The sequence below is a fragment of the Anser anser genome (assembly GCF_964211835.1).
Source record: "Anser anser genome assembly, chromosome: 25".
NCBI lineage: Eukaryota > Metazoa > Chordata > Aves > Anseriformes > Anatidae > Anser > Anser anser.
The window spans coordinates 3,324,926-3,345,086 of record NC_139746.1 but is presented as its reverse complement, the minus strand read 5'-3'; the positions used below and the strand labels follow the sequence as shown (position 1 = coordinate 3,345,086).

At 40.4% G+C, this 20,161-nt stretch overlaps 1 protein-coding gene across 2 annotated transcripts in view; it reads left to right on the top strand.

Annotated features, from left to right (window-relative positions):
- Positions 1 to 19,942, top strand: part of KDM4B (lysine demethylase 4B) — a 90,483-nt gene extending 70,541 nt beyond the window's left edge. For both annotated transcript variants that reach the window (XM_083811380.1, XM_083811379.1), the window contains exons 13-22: positions 2,667 to 2,845; positions 4,021 to 4,243; positions 6,150 to 6,226; positions 6,399 to 6,454; positions 6,940 to 7,048; positions 12,200 to 12,385; positions 12,514 to 12,678; positions 13,437 to 13,556; positions 16,577 to 16,669; positions 18,592 to 19,942. In XM_083811380.1, coding sequence (XP_083667506.1) covers positions 2,667 to 2,845; positions 4,021 to 4,243; positions 6,150 to 6,226; positions 6,399 to 6,454; positions 6,940 to 7,048; positions 12,200 to 12,385; positions 12,514 to 12,678; positions 13,437 to 13,556; positions 16,577 to 16,669; positions 18,592 to 18,777 — 1,394 coding nt within the window. In that variant the 3' untranslated portion in view covers positions 18,778 to 19,942. The remainder of the gene's footprint in view (positions 1 to 2,666; positions 2,846 to 4,020; positions 4,244 to 6,149; positions 6,227 to 6,398; positions 6,455 to 6,939; positions 7,049 to 12,199; positions 12,386 to 12,513; positions 12,679 to 13,436; positions 13,557 to 16,576; positions 16,670 to 18,591) is intronic.
- The last annotated feature ends 219 nt before the right edge of the window (positions 19,943 to 20,161 follow it).

Here is a 20,161-nt window from a genome sequence, read left to right as displayed (position 1 = left end):
TTCTCACTTGCGTTGTAGTGTGGTATAATTTACCACTTCTGGGTCTTGCCTACATTATAAAATATGCAGAATATAGAAACTCCATGGTAAGATATTTCACATTGGGGCAGGTACTTGAAGGTGTAGGTGCCAGTCTCAGCTTTCAAGCAACCTAAAGCTTTACATTCAGAAGGATACAAGACAGAGAATGCATTGACTTTAAAGAAATGTGTGGCAGTAGGGTATGCTGTACATATGTACCTCCATCTCCTTGCTAGGGGTGATGCATTTGATATCCTGTATATGTGTAACGTGGAGTGAAGTGTAGAAAAGCAGTTGATGCTAGTTAGTTATCTTGTTTTGGTGTACCTTGCAACAAACTCTGTGCTGAAGGATCCTCATTAGACAGATTCCTTTCACTGTTTTGACTTGTTGGATGGTGTATGGGGACTTGGCTGGCTGACTCAGGAGCCGCTTCTGTGAGAGCTGGCATTTCTTGGGGACTGATTTACAGCACTGCTGGGCAAAATCTGATCAAACAAATTCTTCTCTTCCCCACAAGGGAATAGAAGCAGCTCTCTGCACTCTGTGCTTTTTCAGGGCTAATGTATAAGGATGATCTGGAGGCTGCAGTGAGGAAAAGTGAGCATATAAATTAAGGGAACGCAATATTCTACACTAACATTCAATTGAGACAAACTGCAAGCCTTTTCTCCCTGTGTGTAAGTTGCTTTGGAGACACAGGAGCCATCCTGAACACTGTGGCTCACCTGGAATCCATCCTGGGATGAATGAAGGCAGTGATCACAAACAAGAGTCATTTCCTTTTTTCTCTTCCCCTGTCAATATGGATTGTGATGCTGGTTTCCAATCAGCTTTCATCGATTTCACTGGTATCACAAATCCTTCCCTGTCTCCTGATACGCTTTGATTAAAAGTTGGAGAAACATATGGTTTGGTTTCGGCTCAGGTCTCAAAAATTCATGAAAGGTGCTTGATTTCTTAAAGAGGTGACTGTTGAGCTGTGCTTTGAAAATCTGTCTCGGTAGTATCAATCTGCATACCCAGGGTCACAGATCTTTTTAATTTCAGCTGTACCCTACACGAGATGTGGACTGGTAAGTGTGTTTAGCTGAAGTGACCACTGTTAAAACACGTCCTTGTAAATCCGTTCTGTTAGAGGGCCAGCTGTGTGCTGATGCTGCCTGAACTGGCAGCCAGCGCATGGCGCAAGCATTATCTTCCACTAGGAAGGGATGCCTCGCTCAGCCACTGGCAAGGCTTTCCTTTTTGTTTCCCTTTCCACCAGAACGCTATGCGGTATTGTGGAAAAGGCTGGGCTATTAGCAGTTCTCGTTAGCCCGTGGATACCAATTTTAGTCCAACATAAAAATGCAGTAAGAAAGCCAAGACATTTTAGAAAGGAATCGTCCTTTTAGAGTGACAAAGACAAACAGTGTTCATAATCTCAAAAAAGGATTGATCAAACAACCAAATTTCCCACTTTGTCTGACAAATACTTTTCAGATTAGTTGGAAGGAGCATTCGAAATCTCAGATGTAAACTTAGCTCTAAGTGTTTTCCTGAAAGTTCCTCCTATCTTTTTCAGCAGCGTAAGAATTTGAAAATATAGAAGGGGAGGCAGGAATGGAGAAGAGGCTTAGATGTTTTGAGAGGAGAGCATTAACTGCAGATTTCCAGTAATTAGCAGTGAACAATGTTGTTTCATGTGCTGGGCTCAGGGGATGATGCTCCACTAAGATGTTTTTGAGTTCCCCTGACCAAAGCTGTTCTTTTGGGTGCTTTGCAGATTGGTGATGCAGTGAGCAGTTTACACTTAGACTTGCATGGCAAATTTCTGTGACACTTGTAGTGACTCAAAACTCCTTAATAATGAGTGGTAAGAAACTTGGACCCCCAGACTGGCACGAATGGATTCTGTGGTGGTTTAATCATAAAATACCAAGGGCCTTTTAAAGAAAGGTTTTGTAAAAACAAAGAATTAGCAAGCTAATTAGCACAAGCAGTACCTATCAGAGCTCCGCAGAAGAAAAGGTGGTGATGAATGTGAATTGAAGGCTTAGCGGTGTGCACTTGATGGAAGTTGCTGTGAAGCAGCTGCAGAAAAGTAAAAGGAAAACTTGAACCGTGTGCATCTCCTGGGCAGCATTTGTGTTTGCAGAAACAGGTACAGGATGCGCTTTGTGAAGGTTGAAGTGGCCTTGGCTGCTGACAGCTGGGAGAAGGGGGTTAGCCTCACCAAGCCAGCACATACTGCATGCACGTCTGTTAGAGAGCACAGCTCCCAGCTGGAGAAAGGAAAGGGGGGTTTCCTTGCCCTTGCATCATGTTTTTTGAACTTGGCCTCATTAAGAGGACGTTGTAGGTTTCTAGGGCTAGAAAAGTGGAGAGCTAGGAAGGCAATAAATACAGATTCTCTTTATTCTTCTTCCTCATGGATGATTTCATCAGGTCATTGGTGTCTCTACCTTGTCTATTCTACCATAAAGTGGAGATTATATCCAGTTAAAGAAGTATTTCAGACACATGTGAAGCACCATGGATGGGTTGACTGTTCTTAATTATTCAACTGGTGTTGTTGAAACATAAGCTGTTTAACCCTACCTTATCACTACATTTTGCCTGTCCTAAAGCCTGTCCATCGGTTGGGGATTTTTTTCTTCTAGAAATGTTTCCATTTTCTGGGGAGGAAGATATGAGCGACCCAGAGGCTTTGAAATCTTTACTCTCCCTTCAGTGGAAGAATAAAGCACATAATTTCCCAGCTGAAAGAAAATTCAATGCAGCTGCTGCACTGAGTGAGCCATACTGTGCTGTCTGTACCCTCTTCTACCCATATAACCAGGTAATTTCCAAATTTTCTCTGATTGACGCATCAGTGCTGGGTGCTAAATGGTAGCTACTGTGCAAGTTACCATGCAGACCTTTGTAATAAAATGGGAAGGAAGTCTCATACAAATTTGTGTCAGAGAAATGTGTTTGGATTTGGCAGAGGCAGTGGGTCAAGCCTTTTTTTTATCTGTCCTGGCTTCTCTGGCTTTCTCAGCTTTAATTATTTAAATCACACATACATGGGTTTGCACCGCAAACACTCTCTCATGCAGCGAAACAGTGCCATGTTGGTCTGTGATCACTCTTGTTTAGATCTGTGCCTGGACTTTTGAATATATGCAAACAAGCAGCAAAATGAGAATTTACTCAATAAGCATATACATCATTCCTTAGAAGCTGCTAATATGCTTTGGGTTATGTTATGAGCAGAAAGGCAAAATTTATCAGGTGAATTATTTATTTGTCCAGTTGTGTACCGATTCATTTTTGCGTGCTTGTAGAGCCAAATCTGGCTATATGTATCCGACAGGAATACATGCAGTGTATTCATATGTATGTGTTGGAAGCTTTTTCTGAGAAAAGCAGAACCCACCTCATTCTCCAATTATAAATCTCTTAATTTATTATACAGACCAAAAATAAAACGTGTATTCAGGATTGCTGATTGGTTATATAATGCTTGTGAGGAAAACTGGCTATAGCTGAGCTGTTTTAATCCTTTGTTTTTAACTCGGCTCTGCTACCAGAAACCTTGAAATGTTCCTCTGGAGAAATTCTTGCAGAAAGAATAGGGAAGGATGCCAAAAGGATGGGAGTGTCGTGGGGAGGAGGAGGAGGTCTTGCTTTTATTAATGTATTTTTCCCCCCTTGCTGTTTTTAGCTGCAATTTAGGAATTGAGATTTTACAGAAGAAAAATAGGGAAAGCTTCTCATTATTCTAATATTTCCTTCAGCTTTCAAAATAAATTATGAATCTCAGTACAGGCCTAAGGAAGGGAGAGGAGCAAAAGGGTGGGGGTGGAGGTGTGCATGAGAAGTTACAGCTTAAAGTTCCTTATTTGTGCTGCATGGTGTCAGGTGTTGGATGACAGGAGGGGATGACATTTTTGCAGGGTAAATGCTTTGACTTTAAGGTTAAAGCTGTGACCAGGGAAGAGGAGATCCTTACGATGCAATTTTCTCTCTAAGTCTTTACAGGTGGATAAAGAAGCTGCCCCAGTCTCTGCAGGGGAGACCACCTCCTTCGTCCACCTTTCTAAGTGCGGACAGAAGACCAAGCCTCTGATCCCAGAGATGTGCTTTACCTCAAGTGGAGAAAACACAGAGCCCCTTCCTTCAAATTCATATATTGGAGAAGATGGAACCAGTCCCTTGATATCCTGTGCCAAATGCTGCCTGCAGGTTCATGCTAGTGAGTATTTCCTTCTTCACCAAAGTGTTTTGGATATTCAGAAACTCTCAAGTTTCTTTTATGTTGCCTATATTTGAATACCTCCTAGGCATGCTTGCTATTCCTGTCACTCCCGCTCCTTCCTTTTCTGGTACTAGTATGTGTGTATATCTGAGTCCATCTTGGCAGTAACTGTTCTTAAAATATACACAAGTGCACTTTTTACTATTTGTTTTGTTGGCTGATTCTTCTATGCCTCACATAAAAGATCCTTCATTTTGTCGTCTTTTATTTTTTGCAATAAAGCAGAAATCACAAGCTGATTGCACTCTTTTTGCTTGTTCCTATATCGGCCTTGGGTAAGGTAAGGTTGGTTAGGTTGTCTTGTTCTTGTGTACATCAGAGATTATGGAGTAGTTGCTGAGATATATTTTTATTAGTGCCTGTGTTGCTATTTGTAGGATTGGCACTTGATTAACAAAAAGGAACATATGTCTGTGTGTTTCCCTGGTAGTTACGTCTAAAAGAAGATCTGATTAATCCTTGTAGAGTGTACCTTCATTGTAGATTGTATGACATCTAGTTAACATTTGCACTTGTACCAGGAGATGTGACAAATTACTGCTCAGCTGTTTGATCTTGACAGATGGGAAGTCTTATTTGACTTGCATCAGCTGGAATTACTTTTGTTGTTCCAATTTTATAGTCCACATGTCACCATGCAGCTCAGCTTGACTGTCTCTTGTGGAGAACTAAAGTACAACTCTTCTTTCCATGCTGTGTCTGTGATTATGGTCACTTCTGGCTAATAAGAGCATATGATAGAGTGTGAGGATAAAGACTGTTTTCTTTCTTCACAAACTGTGGTATCTCTAGCAGTCAGAGCAGTGATATTGTGTCTTGTACATCCATCCATATGTCTTCAATACACTAGTCTTTCAAAATAGTTTCAGTGGCCAAAGTCTGATTGAGGGAGAGAGTGATGTGGGCACAGTGATGTTAATCTGCAGCCTCAGACAGGGTGTAGAGAAATTCAGATTTTTGATTTAGCTGTGCCTTACCCTTGTGAATGGGATTTACCTTCTGCATTCTATTCTAATGTGGTCTCAAGTGTCTTCTTGTTTCCTTGTCACTGTTTGTACAGCAAAACTGTGATATCCCTTTGACTTTGCTGCAGAGAATCCATTTGCTTTATTACAGGATTGCAGGGCTCAGTTGTATTTTGGTTTATCTGGCAGCATGCTGTAAAACCAGTTGGCAATCTCCTTGTTCCTGAGAAGTGCCCTCACCCAGCTGTGATAGGTTATGACAACAGCAAGGACAAACAGAGAAGAAAGCTTTTGCAAAGGTTTCTTGGTTTTTAGGGTGTTGACAAAATCCATAAAAAGAGCATATTTTTCTTGTTCCTTTAGGGTTGTTGTTAAAGGAGAATTGGGGGTTCAGTCAGTCTTAACTATTTCTCCCTCAGATCCCATAGTAGAGCTGCCTGTAGACTTGAAGCAAGAAATCAGTGCTTAAATTCCAGCCTATCCTACCCCATTTCGAGCTCCAGAAGTACTTGACTTAAAGGCGTCCGTTTCTCTTTCAGCTTAGTTTCCAGATTAGTTTAAGATTCACCACCCCTGCCCATTTTCTAGGATTGGGTTGAATCTGCTTCCTTGGTTTGCCATGTGATGAAAAGAGACTTCAGATACAGGAGACAGCTGTGAATCTATATTATTGACTTTTTTTGACAAAATGTTTGTGTGGTTAAGTGGATGATTTTTATAAATCGAGTTATTGTGGCAATCGCAGTGCTTTATGAATAACTTCTTTTAAGTTTAATTCAGTAATTTGAGACTGTCCTTTCCCTCGTGGATTGAACAGTCGATAACTCGGTACTAAAGAAATATTAGCATAACTCTGGGTATAATTTCATTTCTTTCAGGCTGTTATGGAATACGTCCAGATTTGGTGAATGAAAGCTGGTCTTGCTCACGGTGCTCAGCCAACGCATGGGCAGCGGTAAGCATCTACTCTTCTGGAGATGAAAGAAAACTTACTGTGTGGGTTGATTACATACCTCCACAGAGATGGGTGGTGGGAGGATACGGTTTGCATCGCAGATGTAGTCAGCTTTTTGTGAAAGGTCTGGGAGACCTTTTCAGTCCTCTCTGAAGTGGTTTTGTTACTACAGGAATGCTGCCTGTGTAATCTCAGGGGAGGAGCTCTTCAGATGACCACTGATGGGCGGTAAGTAGTGTTTTTAAATATTTTTGTCCTTCTATATTGCATCTCATCTTCTAGTTTAGTGGGTTTGGTCTCAACGCCCATTGTAACAACTAGTTTTGGCGTTCTGAAGGTAACTGCTATTCACTAAATTATTAGGGTGAGCTTGAATAACTACCATCTTACACTCTGGACCATGTTGAAAACATCAGGGCTTTGTGGCTCTTAGCATTCTTAAATTTGGTTCATTCTCAGTGAAAAGTCTTTTCAGAAAATGTTTAGTGTCATGCGAGATCAAGTGCATAAGAAGGTTGAGCCCTGTTTTTCCAGAGACCTTTACCTTGTGCGACCGTGATTAACGAATCGGTTGGTAACATTGCTAGGGCTGCCAACCACCATAAACATGCCTTGGTACTGTAGGTGATGGAGTCAGAGAAATGTTAACTGCCCTCTTGAGTGTTTAATTCAAATAACAGTATACTCTGTTTTCTCCCAACCTTTTTTTCCAGGTGGATCCATATAATCTGTGCTATTGCTGTCCCTGAGGCCCGTTTTCTCAATGTAATAGAGCGTCATCCTGTGGATATCAGTGCTATTCCAGAGCAGAGATGGAAACTGGTAGGTTTCTTTTGATTTTGATGTTCTCACTCTTATTTCCCACAAATGCCAAGGAAGCTGTATTGTTTGCATGTCTCCTTGAGGTGCTCTCTCAGTGCCTTGACACACAAAAAAGTTGTGATTACCTGATCTGCCTTTACTCTCTAGGAGTGTGCTCTTACTCTAGGCAGAGCCTGGGGTATTTGCCCCCCCCCACATTTGGGGCTAACCTACCTGAAACTTTCAGTTAGTGAAAGTACCACATGGCAGGAGTGTGATGGGAGATAGTAACTGGAAAGAAGCTGACACGCTGACCTGTTCATCTCTGATTTGATTTTCCTTAAAATATTTCTCTTTGTCCATCAAGAAATTTATTGTAGAAATTAATACATCTTTGTGACCGTGACTGCAAGGCGAGGCTCTGCAAAGACCTTAATAAAAGTCCAGCTACAACTTGTTACTTAGCTGCAAATAACCTCATCTGAGGGATTAGTAATGGATGATTCATTAGCTCAGAGCAATTAATCTTTGTGTTAGTTAATGCTCCATTGCTATAGTGCGTTATTGCAAAATAAATTGTGCTTTTGCTGTTTTTTTTTTTGTGCAGAAATCAGTTGGATGACAGTTGGGAGTGTGGTATGGGGGAAGGTGAAGTTAGCAGTGATGTATTGGTTAGGACTGATGTATTTGTTAACTGTGCAGCTATTTAGTGCAGGCAGCCCAGCCAGGGCTGGGTGAGAGATTAGGAAGAATCTCTGTCTGCTTCCAGAGTTATTTCTCTGTTGTGCAAATGGGTTTTGTACACAAATGTGAATGTAAAAAGCATTCATTATTCAGGTGGAGTGATGGAGCGGTGTGATGTGAGAGTGATAAATCTTACAGCACTGGGTCTTTATGGATCATCTGACATTTCCAGCATGCATCCTCTTCATTACCAGCACTTGTAACGATGAACTGAAAATCCTTTTACACAAGACTTACTTGTATTGCTTAATGGAGCCTCACAAGGAAACATTATGACTTAATTCTTTAACTCTTCTGTGGCTACCTTACAGTTGTATAAAGCCAGGGCAGTATTAATGTACTGGCTAAGCTGAACTAAAACTTTGTTGCTTCAATCTGTTCTGCAACATTGGCTATTCCATCCAAAGCCTCTACACAGACCTACTACATACATGTCTTTCTGCTCCTGAATTAAAGCTTCATAGTTTTGTTGATCTCTTCAGCGTTGTATTCCCTTTACACCTCATGTTTTCTTCATGTCTGAGGGAAGGTAGAGCATTTTTAGGAGAAGCACTTCAACTCACAGAGTCTAGTAGGCTTCCAGGCTAATTAATGATTATAAAAATCATTCAGCTCTATTGGTCATATTTAGGAGTGCCTTTACAGTATGTATGCATGCACCATCAGTGTCTGTTGAAAACAGTTTGTTGGTGTTGCCACCACATGTAACGTGACTTTGAGTGTCATTTGGTGCAGGAAAGAAAGCAAATAAACTGTCTGGAGCTAAAACGTGAAAGGCAGTGGTGCTTCTACAGGCAGCATCGGGGTAGTGTTTGAAGGAGCACAGAGGAAATTTAAATTGGGAAGGCTCGTGTGGGGAAACATGTTCATGAGCCATTGGGGAGAGTTTTCTTAATAGTAAGGATTTTGCAGATAATTCGTGGAGCACATGAGGGAGTCAGTGGAGGATATTGAGGGGGGGATGTAATTTTTTTTTTTGGTGGGTTTATGTTTTTTTCTTTTGTTGCTTTTTTTTTGGGGGGGGGAGAGATGTGCAGCTTTATTTAGGAAGACAAATTGAAGGGGACTAAAAGGTTGTGGATCTGATGATTTGACATTGATGGAGATGATGCAGTGTTAGATATAATTTGAGAGGCGGCTTTTTATGCTGAAAAAGATGTAAAAGGATAGTAGAAATTATGCAAAGGTTGTGAGTTGTTGAAGTGAAAAGATTAGAGCTATCTGAATAGAAGATATCTAGAGTTAGAATAGAATAGAGTTATCTGTGATTTTTTTTATATTTTTATTTTTTAACGTTACTGTGGGAGGGCTGATGCATCAAAAAATTTCAGTGACTTGTTTAAAGAGTATCTTCTGTTCTTCAAGCCCACACCAGGCCTCCCTTTTTCATCCCAGACTTCTCAGTTCGTTTGTGGGTATTGCATCATTCAAAGAATGCGGCTTGCATGCTTCCTGATTAATGGTGTATTATGGGCCTGTGTGCGTAAATTATTTATGACATGGAAATTTGGAATAATTAGCTGTCATTCCTCAGTGGAGTAAATGAATTGCAGTGTTCATCAAACAGGAGACAGCCCATTTCTTACTCTCAGCTATGACCCAACTCTCCGGTGTGCATTTATTCTGAAGATTTTTCTCCTGTGCTTTAGACCTTCTCACATCTCCTCTCCCCCAGGAAATGTCTTCAATCTTGCACGTGCTGCTTCACTGTAGTACCTAGCACTGGGGCTTCTGTTCATCACATCTCCCACACTTCCAGATCTTCAACATTTTCACTCCTTTCACCGTCTTCTACATTTCAGTCTTACTGTAGCTCTCGTTTATCTTTATCCTGTGGTCATATTTGCTCTCAATATTCCACTTTTGTAGCTCTTTTGCCTGCCATAAGGAATCTGTCTACCGTCAGGGTGTCATTAGATGCATGCTAATCCTTCTGGCTTGGAAGAAACCTGTTTGCATCAATAAAGGCAGATTCCTGGTACTTCAGGGTTAATACTCCCGTGAGAGGCAGTATTGAGCACACTGTATATCAGCAGTTGTCCCTGCTGGCGAGAGAATTAGGTATTGACAGTTTAATAATGAGATCTCATTGCTATTGACTTGCTTTCAGTGCCGTGTTCCTGCTGTGCACTTTGCTGTGGTGCTTATCTGGCTTTTGAACGTGGTTTACGGCGCGATAAAGGCATAGCTTATTAAATATGAGAAAACACATTCTGGCAACACTAAGGCCCTGACTTTGAATTTCCTGGCTTTTGTTAGTTTCAGTAAAAAGGCCAAATTAATCTTTGGTGTAAACGTACTGACTTAATTTAATTCACAGGAAGTGAATTTGACTTATTTCATATACATGGGGGACAGGTCCCAGTCGGGGAGTGGTTAGGTTGCAGAGAAAGAAGGAAGAAGGTATCTCCCTTTCTTTTGTATGTTTTGCTTTGAAGGAAAAGAGAAATAGTCTTTGGAGAAGGAGTGGTCTTTTATTTGCCTTGGCAATGGGTTATAGCACAGTGGGGCTCTTAGCTAGGCCCCATGGACTATGATAACACAAATATAACATTGAAATTTGGCAATTCTTATTTGATGTGTGTGGGTTTGTTTATATGCAGTATTACTCTTAATATTTTTGAGGATACACTTTCCAGTTAGCCCAGATCTAGGAGCAGAGTGAATTTGTACTTCTGGGGGTTGCATAGGCTTACTCTGTGACCTCAGGAAGCTTTCGTTACATTGCTAATCCCATGGGATGTAGTAATTCATACGGACCTTACAATTTAGGTAGTGAGTTCTGTTATGTTGCGTACTTGGAGCGCTGCTTTAATGGAAGTGAGGTAAACGAGACACCGTGGAGATTTAAAGAGGGAAAGAAAGGCCCTGTTTAATATCAGACACTGCAGAGAGAAAGACAGTTATGCATAATATCAGAGTATGTTTATAGGACATTTATATTTAGGTGGGCGGATGGGTTGGGAGGGAGGCCGTCAATCAAACTTGGGGGGCAGTGGCTGGAGCAAGCCAGAGTAATGTGCTTTGGAAACAGTCATCTGGAAATGGGCACTAAAAATTATTGCTTTCCTCTGTTCCTCCTTGTATATGGAAATTATTTCTCTGTAATAAATAAATTACGTGGCTGTATAGTTGGATTCACAGGCTTATAATATCTCTCAGGATTTTATTTATACGAGCTGTTTTAAGTAGTGCAATTCATTCTAACAAGTAAAATGCATGTTCATCTCATGTGTAATATTAAATTTTCCTTGATTTGCCTTGTCTAAGAAGCCTCGGCTAAGGTAAAGAAGCTTTCATCGATCAGTGACAGATCCTCTAGACTTAAGATGTTAAAAGCCTAAGAATGGTGTTTCCAAATAGTTGCCTAGAAATATTTCCAAGCATCCAACTTAAATTTCTTTAGATTGGGATTACCAAAATCTAATCTCATGTATTTCTGAGAGGCTTTAAACAAGACTTTGGTGCTGTTAAGGAGGAGATTTATCTTGTTTCCCACTGACACCTAATGCTTGCTTCCAATCTTTTTTACGTTTCTTTTTAAAGCAGTCACGTCTTAAGTTGCTTACCTGTCCCCTCTAAATGCTGTCTAATTAGATAGGTCTAATAAGTGGATCTGCTTTGCAGAAAATGATTTAAAAATGCTGAAAGGTTACATACCATTTTTTTCCCTTTGTAATTCTGATGTTTGGTACAATGTTTTAATTTCTTCTGAGTTTTATCTCCAGTAATCTGACATGGATCGTAATAAAACACTTACAGTTGGTATGTTTGTATGTAAAAAAACAAACAGCAACAAAAAGCCCCACCATTGTTCCAGTACATGAAATGATATTCTATTAGATCTGATAGATAAAATGTTCCATTAAACATAATAGAACAAACTATTACACAGTTATCCTCTGTTCTGTTCTTTCCAAAAATGAACACATTATTTTTCTGCAGTGTCTCTGATGGCCTAGCTGCAGTTCGAAGTAAGATAGACATGTTTTATATATCTAAGGAGGATGAGTATTAATAGGCAGTTCTTGAATAATACTGATGTGTGTTTGTCTGTTAGGTCCTCCTTTCTCTCAGTCCTCCTGTGAGCATAGTCTCAAATTGGATTTTAGTCTGCTTCACCATCCAGTATGGTTCTGGCGGGCTGACTTACTGGTAGATGTTGTCGCAGTTGTGGGAATGATAAGAAACTACAGCAGGTACTCGCTTGGCTTACACGTGATTCTAGGCAAGTGTATAGAGTTGGACAGGCAATTCTGGCAGTGTTAGATTTGGCCTCATAGCATGAAATATCACCGTTTTTGGCTGTGGCTTCTGGGCTGTAGACACTAATGTTAAGAACTTTTTGACCCTGTCAGTTGTCAGGATGCCAATATGTTGCATTAAAGCTGCCGTTGACTGTCTGCATAATGCTAACTTGTGTTTCAGAAATGCGTGTACTGTCGGAAGCGGATGAAGAAAGTGCCTGGTGCCTGCATCCAGTGCTCCTATGAGCACTGCTCCACTTCCTTCCACGTGACCTGTGCGCACGCCGCTGGTGTACCCATGGAGCCGGATGACTGGCCCTACGTTGTGTCCATCACTTGCTTCAAACACAAAGCAGCTAACCAGAATGTAAGTTTGTTGGATGTTTTTTATTTTTTTTTTAATTTCTGCTGTTTTTATAGAGCAGTTTCACTGCACCTGTATTTTTAACCCAGCTTTTCTGATTGCCAATTTCTCCCTTTTTCTCTTCAACATAGATTCAGTTTCGAAGGGAAGTGACCCTTGGACAGACTGTGATCACAAAGAACCGGAATGGACTCTACTACAGATGTAAAGTGATTGGCACAACAACACAGACTTTCTATGAAGTAAACTTTGATGATGGTTCATACAGTGACAACGTTTACCCAGAAAGCATTATTGTAAGCAGCTCACTATGGAGACTATTACAGTTATAAATGAGTGCGAAGTGTAACGTGCATTCCTTCTGTACGCTGTGGGGTGGAACAACAAAAGTTTAAAAAAAAAAAGTCATAAAAGTAAAGTTGCTACTTGCATAGAAAAGCTCATACTGTTCTTCACCACCATCCTTCCTGTTTGTGACATTATCTCATTTCATTTTTTTTCTTTACAAAAATGCGGTATTGCTATATGCATATAACTTAACAGAATGCAGTGTTTGTTTTAAGTTGCATCCTATTTGTTTTGTGGTTGAATAATCTCTCCTTTTTCAGCTGACAAGTGTGATTCATGGGGGAAGCAGGTTGTAAGCGCTTCTGGTTCAAAATAGGAAATGCACTTAATAGAGGGAATGTATAGAAAAGGCTGACTTGTCAACTCATGTGTTCTCTTCCTGATTGTACCATTGATTCACCATGTGAAACAGAGCAGGTCACCCTGTTCGGTTTTGGTGATATAGGCAATTTGATGTTTTGGGATTTGTAGTGAGAAAATTTCTAGAACTGAGTACTGTCACCAGAAGGAGGTGCAAGTGCTTATTTCTGTTCTTTCGGTGTTTAATGGTTTGTTTGAGATTACTGCAATTAATCACAAGTCTAGTAACTTTCTTATGCTTACTTATAGGAACTTCCCCGAGTAGTGGTTTTTAACACACCTCTTCAGCTACTTGTTGAGCTTTGTCTCTGTTGGCTGTCTGACCTCTTTGCCTGTCTGTCCTCAGAGCAGAGACTGCATCCGAATGGGACCCCCTCCAGAGGGTGAGATGGTTCAACTGCAGTGGACAGATGGAATCGTCTATAAGGCCAAGTTTATTGCAGCCCAGATCAGTCAGATTTATCAGGTAAGTATGGAAGAGTATCCGTGTACTTCATATTGACATGTCTGATTGTTACCCCTATTGTATAGGCCACTAATGTTGAATGTTTGCTCTGGTCTCGAAGAGAGAATTTGCCTTCTGAAATTAATGCTGCTGGTAGTCTAAAGAGAAATGTAGTGTTAAAATAGGATCAGGGTAAAGGTATTCTGTGGCAGAATATGGCTGCATGGCTAGACAAATGTCAGACTGCTCTTAAAATATAAAATAGATTTGCCATTTTTTGTATTGTGGGAAAAACACGCAACTTCTTGATTATAGTTGTGCAGTTTTTTACAGCTGAAGAGAAGGAAAAAAGCATTAGTAAACCGAAAGGACTTGTTCAAATCAGTACAGGATTGCTTAGCAAGCAGTAGCTTTTCTCTTGAAGGTAAATGTCTTTGCTCTTTATTTGGATGAAGAGGCAACACTTAAAGACCCGTTGGTCTCCAGAAGTTGTTCCTTCTCCTTGACCCATAGCAATTGTTCCCTGAGCGTTCACCACTATTAGGAAGCTTCTACACAGGAACTTTCCCATAACAGAGGGCAGATGGAGGAAAAGCCATTCACCTCCATTGTGGGAAAAGTGTTTAATGGCTGATGTCTCAGATTCGTTAGTGGAATACTGAAAAACAGCTCAGATCTGAGTCAGGTCAAAAGTGACCTGCTCCTACTACTCTCTGATGGCTATCTGATGGCTCGTGCTAACTGAGCTCATGACCTACAGTTCCCCATGAGCCAGTATTTACATAATTAAAACTTTCCTTGACAATTCGAGAGAAAGGAAGGGAAATTATGGGTCAGGAGACTACTTCAAGGGGGGAAATAAACCTCTGGCCATGGGAAGGTACTTTGCAAAGCAGTAGCAGCATGTGGGAATAATAGTCTCGTACACTCTCGCCACCTCTGTTTTTAAGTAGAGAAAAACAGCAGCCAGGTTTTTTTGTCTTTGAGTCTTGCACATAGAGGATTTTTGTTTCTGGAAGGCTCTAAAAGTAAAGGAAGATATAACCTGATAACACAGCATTGGTATTTCAGCACAGAAGGTTTTATAAGATGCAGTGTGTTCATTGGATTAAATCTGTTTTAAATGTTACCAAGAAGCTGAAAATTATAGTGATTTATAAAGGAAAGTGTACTTTGTGCACATCCTTTTGAAAAATACATGCTGGAATATAATTGTTATTTTAAAGAGGTTGATGCCCCTAGACAATTGTAAAAGGCAAAGGAAGTCCCAAATCTTGCATTTGTTTGAAATTGGGTTCTGGCTTCTATCCTTACTGCGCACAGAGTGTTTCATATCTGTGTGCAAAGAGCACAATAGTCCACCTCGTCAGTTAACGGTCTTCTTCGTGTGCATAATGGAAAGTAAATGCTTCAGAGAAGATGTGATCTGAGGTGACCCTGGTTATGAATAAGTACAATATGTAGTTCCATAAAGATCTATTTTTATGCATGCTTTTCAGCTTAATCACAGTATGGGAAATTGTCATCAATTTCTCAAAGGTAAAAAAAAATTTGAAACAGGCTATTCCACTGATAGTGACAGATGACAGAAAAATATGCATGAAGGAGTCTGGGTTTTTCAGATCGTGCAGTTACCTATAGGTAGAGCTCTTCTCCATGGGGAAAATAGCCTGAATAGCTTTCGACATTGGTTCCTTATATAGATACTTATTTTCAGTAGTTACTGTGCATCTCTATTGTCTAATAGGATTATATTTAACAACACAGAGATGGGGTTTTTGTTATGAAATAAGCGTGTTCGTAGGAAGACTGCATGGATTAGCTTCGGCATTTTCATCTTGCCTTATTTTGCAGTAGCTTTCCAGTTCCCATATCTAAGCCTGTGCTTTGTGTGCTAAGATTAGTTGTGTATATTTAAAAAAAATAAAAATAAAAAATACCCCAAACGACTTTTAACGTACACTAATGTGTGTTCAGAACAGGCCTTAAGCCCTGTCAGTAATTTGGAGCTTTAATAAACAAAATCCAGCCACTGTGTGTGTGATGGTTTGCGCTGCTGCTGCCCTGCCTTGCCAGTTCTGCCTTTCTGCTGGAGATCGAGCACAGGTAGTGGAAATGGCAGACCTGCTTGTGGCTCGGCTCTTAAACTTGTCCATTTATTTTCCCTTCTGACTCCGCTATGCTGGCGGTAATATGTAAAACCGGAGAGTAAATGGGGCTGGTAGCACCTTAAACCACCTCAGTAGGGCTCAGCAGAGCTCATCTGTCAAAGGCTGTTCTCCTACCTGCGTAGTTATTACAGCTGATGTATGCTGCTCGGTTAAGGGACCTCAGCAGGCATCGCAGGCCTGGTGTAACTGATGAGTAGTAAGACCTGGGTAGCACGGGAGGAGGAGTTCAGAGAACAGACGATTGCTTCCTTCTGAATGTGTCCAGTCCGAGCTTGCCATCCCCTATTAACCGTGTTGTGTCTTCCTGCGTTATCCGAAAAAGTAATAAGTCTTAAGCAAAGGAAACGAGAATCTCTTAACATTTGTTAATAGTTTTAACATTTTTATATGCACGTTTTCATGAATAAACATTCCTGTAACAACTGATGCATAATTCATGATATAATCAGTGCTTAGTGAAAAAGATTTGACGTGAGGACTTACCACCATTTCTTGTACCTGGCTGATTATTTCTGTTTGTTAAAATATAGATGTATTTTAGTAGCTGGGGTTGTTTCCTCATGACGTGTGAAAATGCTTTGTTTAAGATGAAAGAAATTCTTCATCTTCATATTGGCCTGAATACAGGGCTGCCTTTTATTATAAGTGAAAAGCTGCTTTTTTCAGGATTTGAATTTAAAAACCAGTGGAAATCTCTAGCCCTCTGACTGGGATGGAGGACAGAAGTAGGACAGAGCTGGCCTCTGATGCTTCCTTGGTATTCCCATGGGACTGAAGGGCCCATGCTTGGCATAATCTGGGAGTGAACTGTTCAGGTACTGTAAATCTAGAGGCCAAATGTTCTTATTTGATGTTCTGCCTAATCTGCAGGTTGAGTTTGAAGATGGTTCCCAGCTAATGGTAAAGCGTGGTGATATTTATACCTTGGAGGAAGAGCTTCCAAAGAGAGTGAAGTCTCGCCTGGTAGGTATCAAAGGAAGAAGTGCGGTAAAATGGCTGTGGCTTGCAGTACTCATTCACATTTTCTTAACATATTGTTTAGACATTAAGTGAACACAGCCTCCGCTTTCTCTGGTTGTAAAATCCCAGGTCTTTTGCAGAATATGTATAGCAGGAGAAATTCTTGATGTAAATGCTTGAGAAGCATTTAAATGATTTTCCAGTTTACATGCTCAGACCTGATTTTTGTGTTCTCTGGTTAAAAGATTATGTTCATACCATTTTACACCACATAGTGTATGAATTTAGTTCTATGGATTGCCATTCTGTCTGAATACTGCCTTTCCTCATAAGTCACGTGGATGGGCCTACAGCTAAGTGGAACCTGGAGAACTGACTAGTGACATGGGACCAAGACCCCATTTCTTACCAAACAGGAGATGTAAAACATAGTCCTTACCTACAGATCTCTTATATAAAAGATCAGTGTGCCTTTAACTGCATGCATCTGAAATATTCAGCCTAGAAATTGAGGGATTTATTTCACAGCTTGTTTGGTCCAGACTTGCGGGATGTTTTCAGACCTGGTGCTTTGATCTTTAAAGTCATCTCATTTAAAGAAATAATGAGACCAGATTCTATGCCAGTGGAGAATATACAGTTTTCCTCTTCATTCTAAATGTCACGTTAGCTAGTGCATGACAGAGACGGATCCACAGAGTTATTCTGTGATAAGGCTGTGGGCTTCTGTCTCTCTTAAGAAACAAAGAGAGGATGTTCCAACCATTCCTTAGGAGTACACAGAACTTCTCTGCCAAGTTGAACCAGTGATTCTGTGAACCTGCAAATCCATGGCCACCAGCAGAAGCATGAGAGGCACATTGTTAAAAATGGCCTAGTAACAGGCAGTTACGTGGAAAAACTCATGTCAGTTTGGAGGAAACCTTTGTTTGCTTATGCATGAAAGGCTTTTACTAAAAAAAAATATCTGTAAAATGTTTTCTGTAATGTATCTCTATATGGCTTCTCCATCTTCTTCGAGGTCATTCATCACAGTAAGACCTCATGGCATAAATTTGACAGTCTTAACAAGAATTCACCTTGTTATCCTTGAAAGATTTTTGGTGGCAAAGAAACATCCTAGAATTGATTTCTATGATGCGCACAATATTCTGGTTTATTTAAGCTTGACTAGTAATAAAGACAATTATTGGAACTCTGAAATACAAGATTTGGAAAGTAACGTATTCTCTGCAGTGGAAACCATCAGACTTTCTATCAGTTCCAGGGAAAGGAATGCAGGCTGGAAAGTGAATTAAAAGTTTCAAGTCTGGTTGAAAGCTAAGATTTTTCACATGTACTTTCCGCTGCCAGGAGCGTTAGATGATATACCATGGAAGTGATGCTCACGGTGCTTTAATGTAGAACAGCAGAACAAAGGAACAAAGCAATAGGAAATTATAATTTCTACCAAGAAATGTACCTCTTTTGAGAGTGTAAGAAGAGGATGAACAGAAGCAATCATTTGTACAGTCATGTTAACCCCAAATGCTTTCTTTAGGTCTTGGTCTTTCTAAGACACCAGGGAAGCCCCAATTTCCTGTGTGCCTTCTACAAGGAATGAATAACGTGAAGAGAGAGAGGAGGATAGGGGTAAACAGTGAACTGGCAAGGCAGGAATTGAAGTAAAAGATATTCTGATACAGAAGGAAGGCAACGTGAGGGCTTCTCTTCAAGTTTGTTTTCAGAAACCCAGAAGTTTTTCTTTCAGCCATGTGCTTTGCATGTTTTGGAGTTCGCTTTTTGTACAGAAATTCTCTGTACCACATTGTTCGCTCGCTTGTTGTCCCTGCTGCCTTGTTATGCAGGTGCACTCAACAGTTTGTGCAGTCTCTTTCTGTTTTCGTTCTGTGCCTCTAATGACTGTACTTTCGTGTCTCCTGCAGTCCCTCAGCACTGGGGCCCCTCAGGAAGATGTATTTTCGGGAGATGAAGTGAGAGCAGCTAAGCGCCCCCGGCTGGGGAATTCAAGAAATCCTGAAGAATATGGACAAAACCAAGATTACTTGGCCTTTATGGAGAGCCTGTTGCAGACACAGTACCAACCTGGAACTCAGAGCAACATGTTTTAACCAGGATTAATTAAATACAAAGTTAACCCTTTTCAAGCCCGCGAGGAAAAGAAAAAATCAACAACAAAAAACAGAAAACTGTGGAATAGAAGACCAGCGTTGTGCAATAGTCTGCTGTGAATTCCTTTCATCTTCTTCTGGTTTAGACTGCAAGAAAATTCTGTCTGGCTGCACGCTACCTCTACTTTGCCAGACGTTGCTGACCGATAGGAGCTTGAAAAACTTTCTGACAGCATTTCACATGGAGTCTCGGGAAGAGTTTGTACTAACAGAGCTTTGTGACTGGCTCCTTTCTGTAAGGCTTGGAAAGGGTTAAAATTTGATAAAATGACTTTTTAAAATATGTCAAACTCTTTTGTCTTTAAAGGTGCTATTACATTGACTACTGAAGCAGCCTTTGGAATTGTGTTTTCTGTACATAGAAGTCACCTTTGTGAAGTTTTCTATAAATAAGCATTATTAAAAAAAAAAAGCAAACAAAAATAGGAAAATGAAAGTTTCCACAAAACATTTTTCTAGATTATGGCTTTAAAACTGAAAATAAAATCCTCCCCTCTCACCCCCAAATGAAATGTGACTAATATTACAGTGGGGAGAGAGAAAGCAAGCGCAGATGTCCTGGAGAGTTCTGGGTTCTTTTTTGTAAAGAAACACTATCTTCTTTGTAATCTGGGGAAGATGGGGAAAGAAATGTTTCATAGCTGGGATGTTTCTTACAGTTAATTCTCTTAAAGACATGTGATAGATGTGTGCATTTCTGCCATGTCACCAGGAAGGGACTTAGTGAAACAATGGCCAGGTTCTGGTCATTCTTGTCATCTTCCTTCCCCATCTTTGCCATCTAAGTTGCTTTCTACTTTAAAAAAAAATTAAAAAAAATCAGCATGGCTTTCAGTTACAATACGCCACTCGGTTTTGGCAAGTGTTCTGTTGCTGCTTCTTGTGTTAGTTCCTTTACGAGCCATCCCCTTCCCCACTGCAGACTAGAGCATAAAGAGATTGTTCTAGCTCTCTGGTAGGCATGTCTCCCATAGGAACCTTTTCTTTCTTTGTCTCCATTTTTTTGAGTTGTGCTCCTTACAGTTGTGAGAATCATTCCATGACAGAAGCCTGGGAGGTGTTTGTATGTTTTTCTTTTATCCTATTAAAGAAGAAATTCCCCAAACATCTTTGATTGTTGTGACATCCTTTACTTAAGTAAAGACTGAGCCTTTGAGATACTCCTGGGAAGAGGAACGCAAGCCCTTCTTTTCATTGGACTCAGTTTGCTGAGAATTGAACAAGCATTAAAGGCAAAAACAAATCCTCAAGTACTGAGTGGGCAGCTCCCACCTGAACACTTGAAAATCACCTCCGGTCAAAGAGCTGTTATGGAACAGTGTTT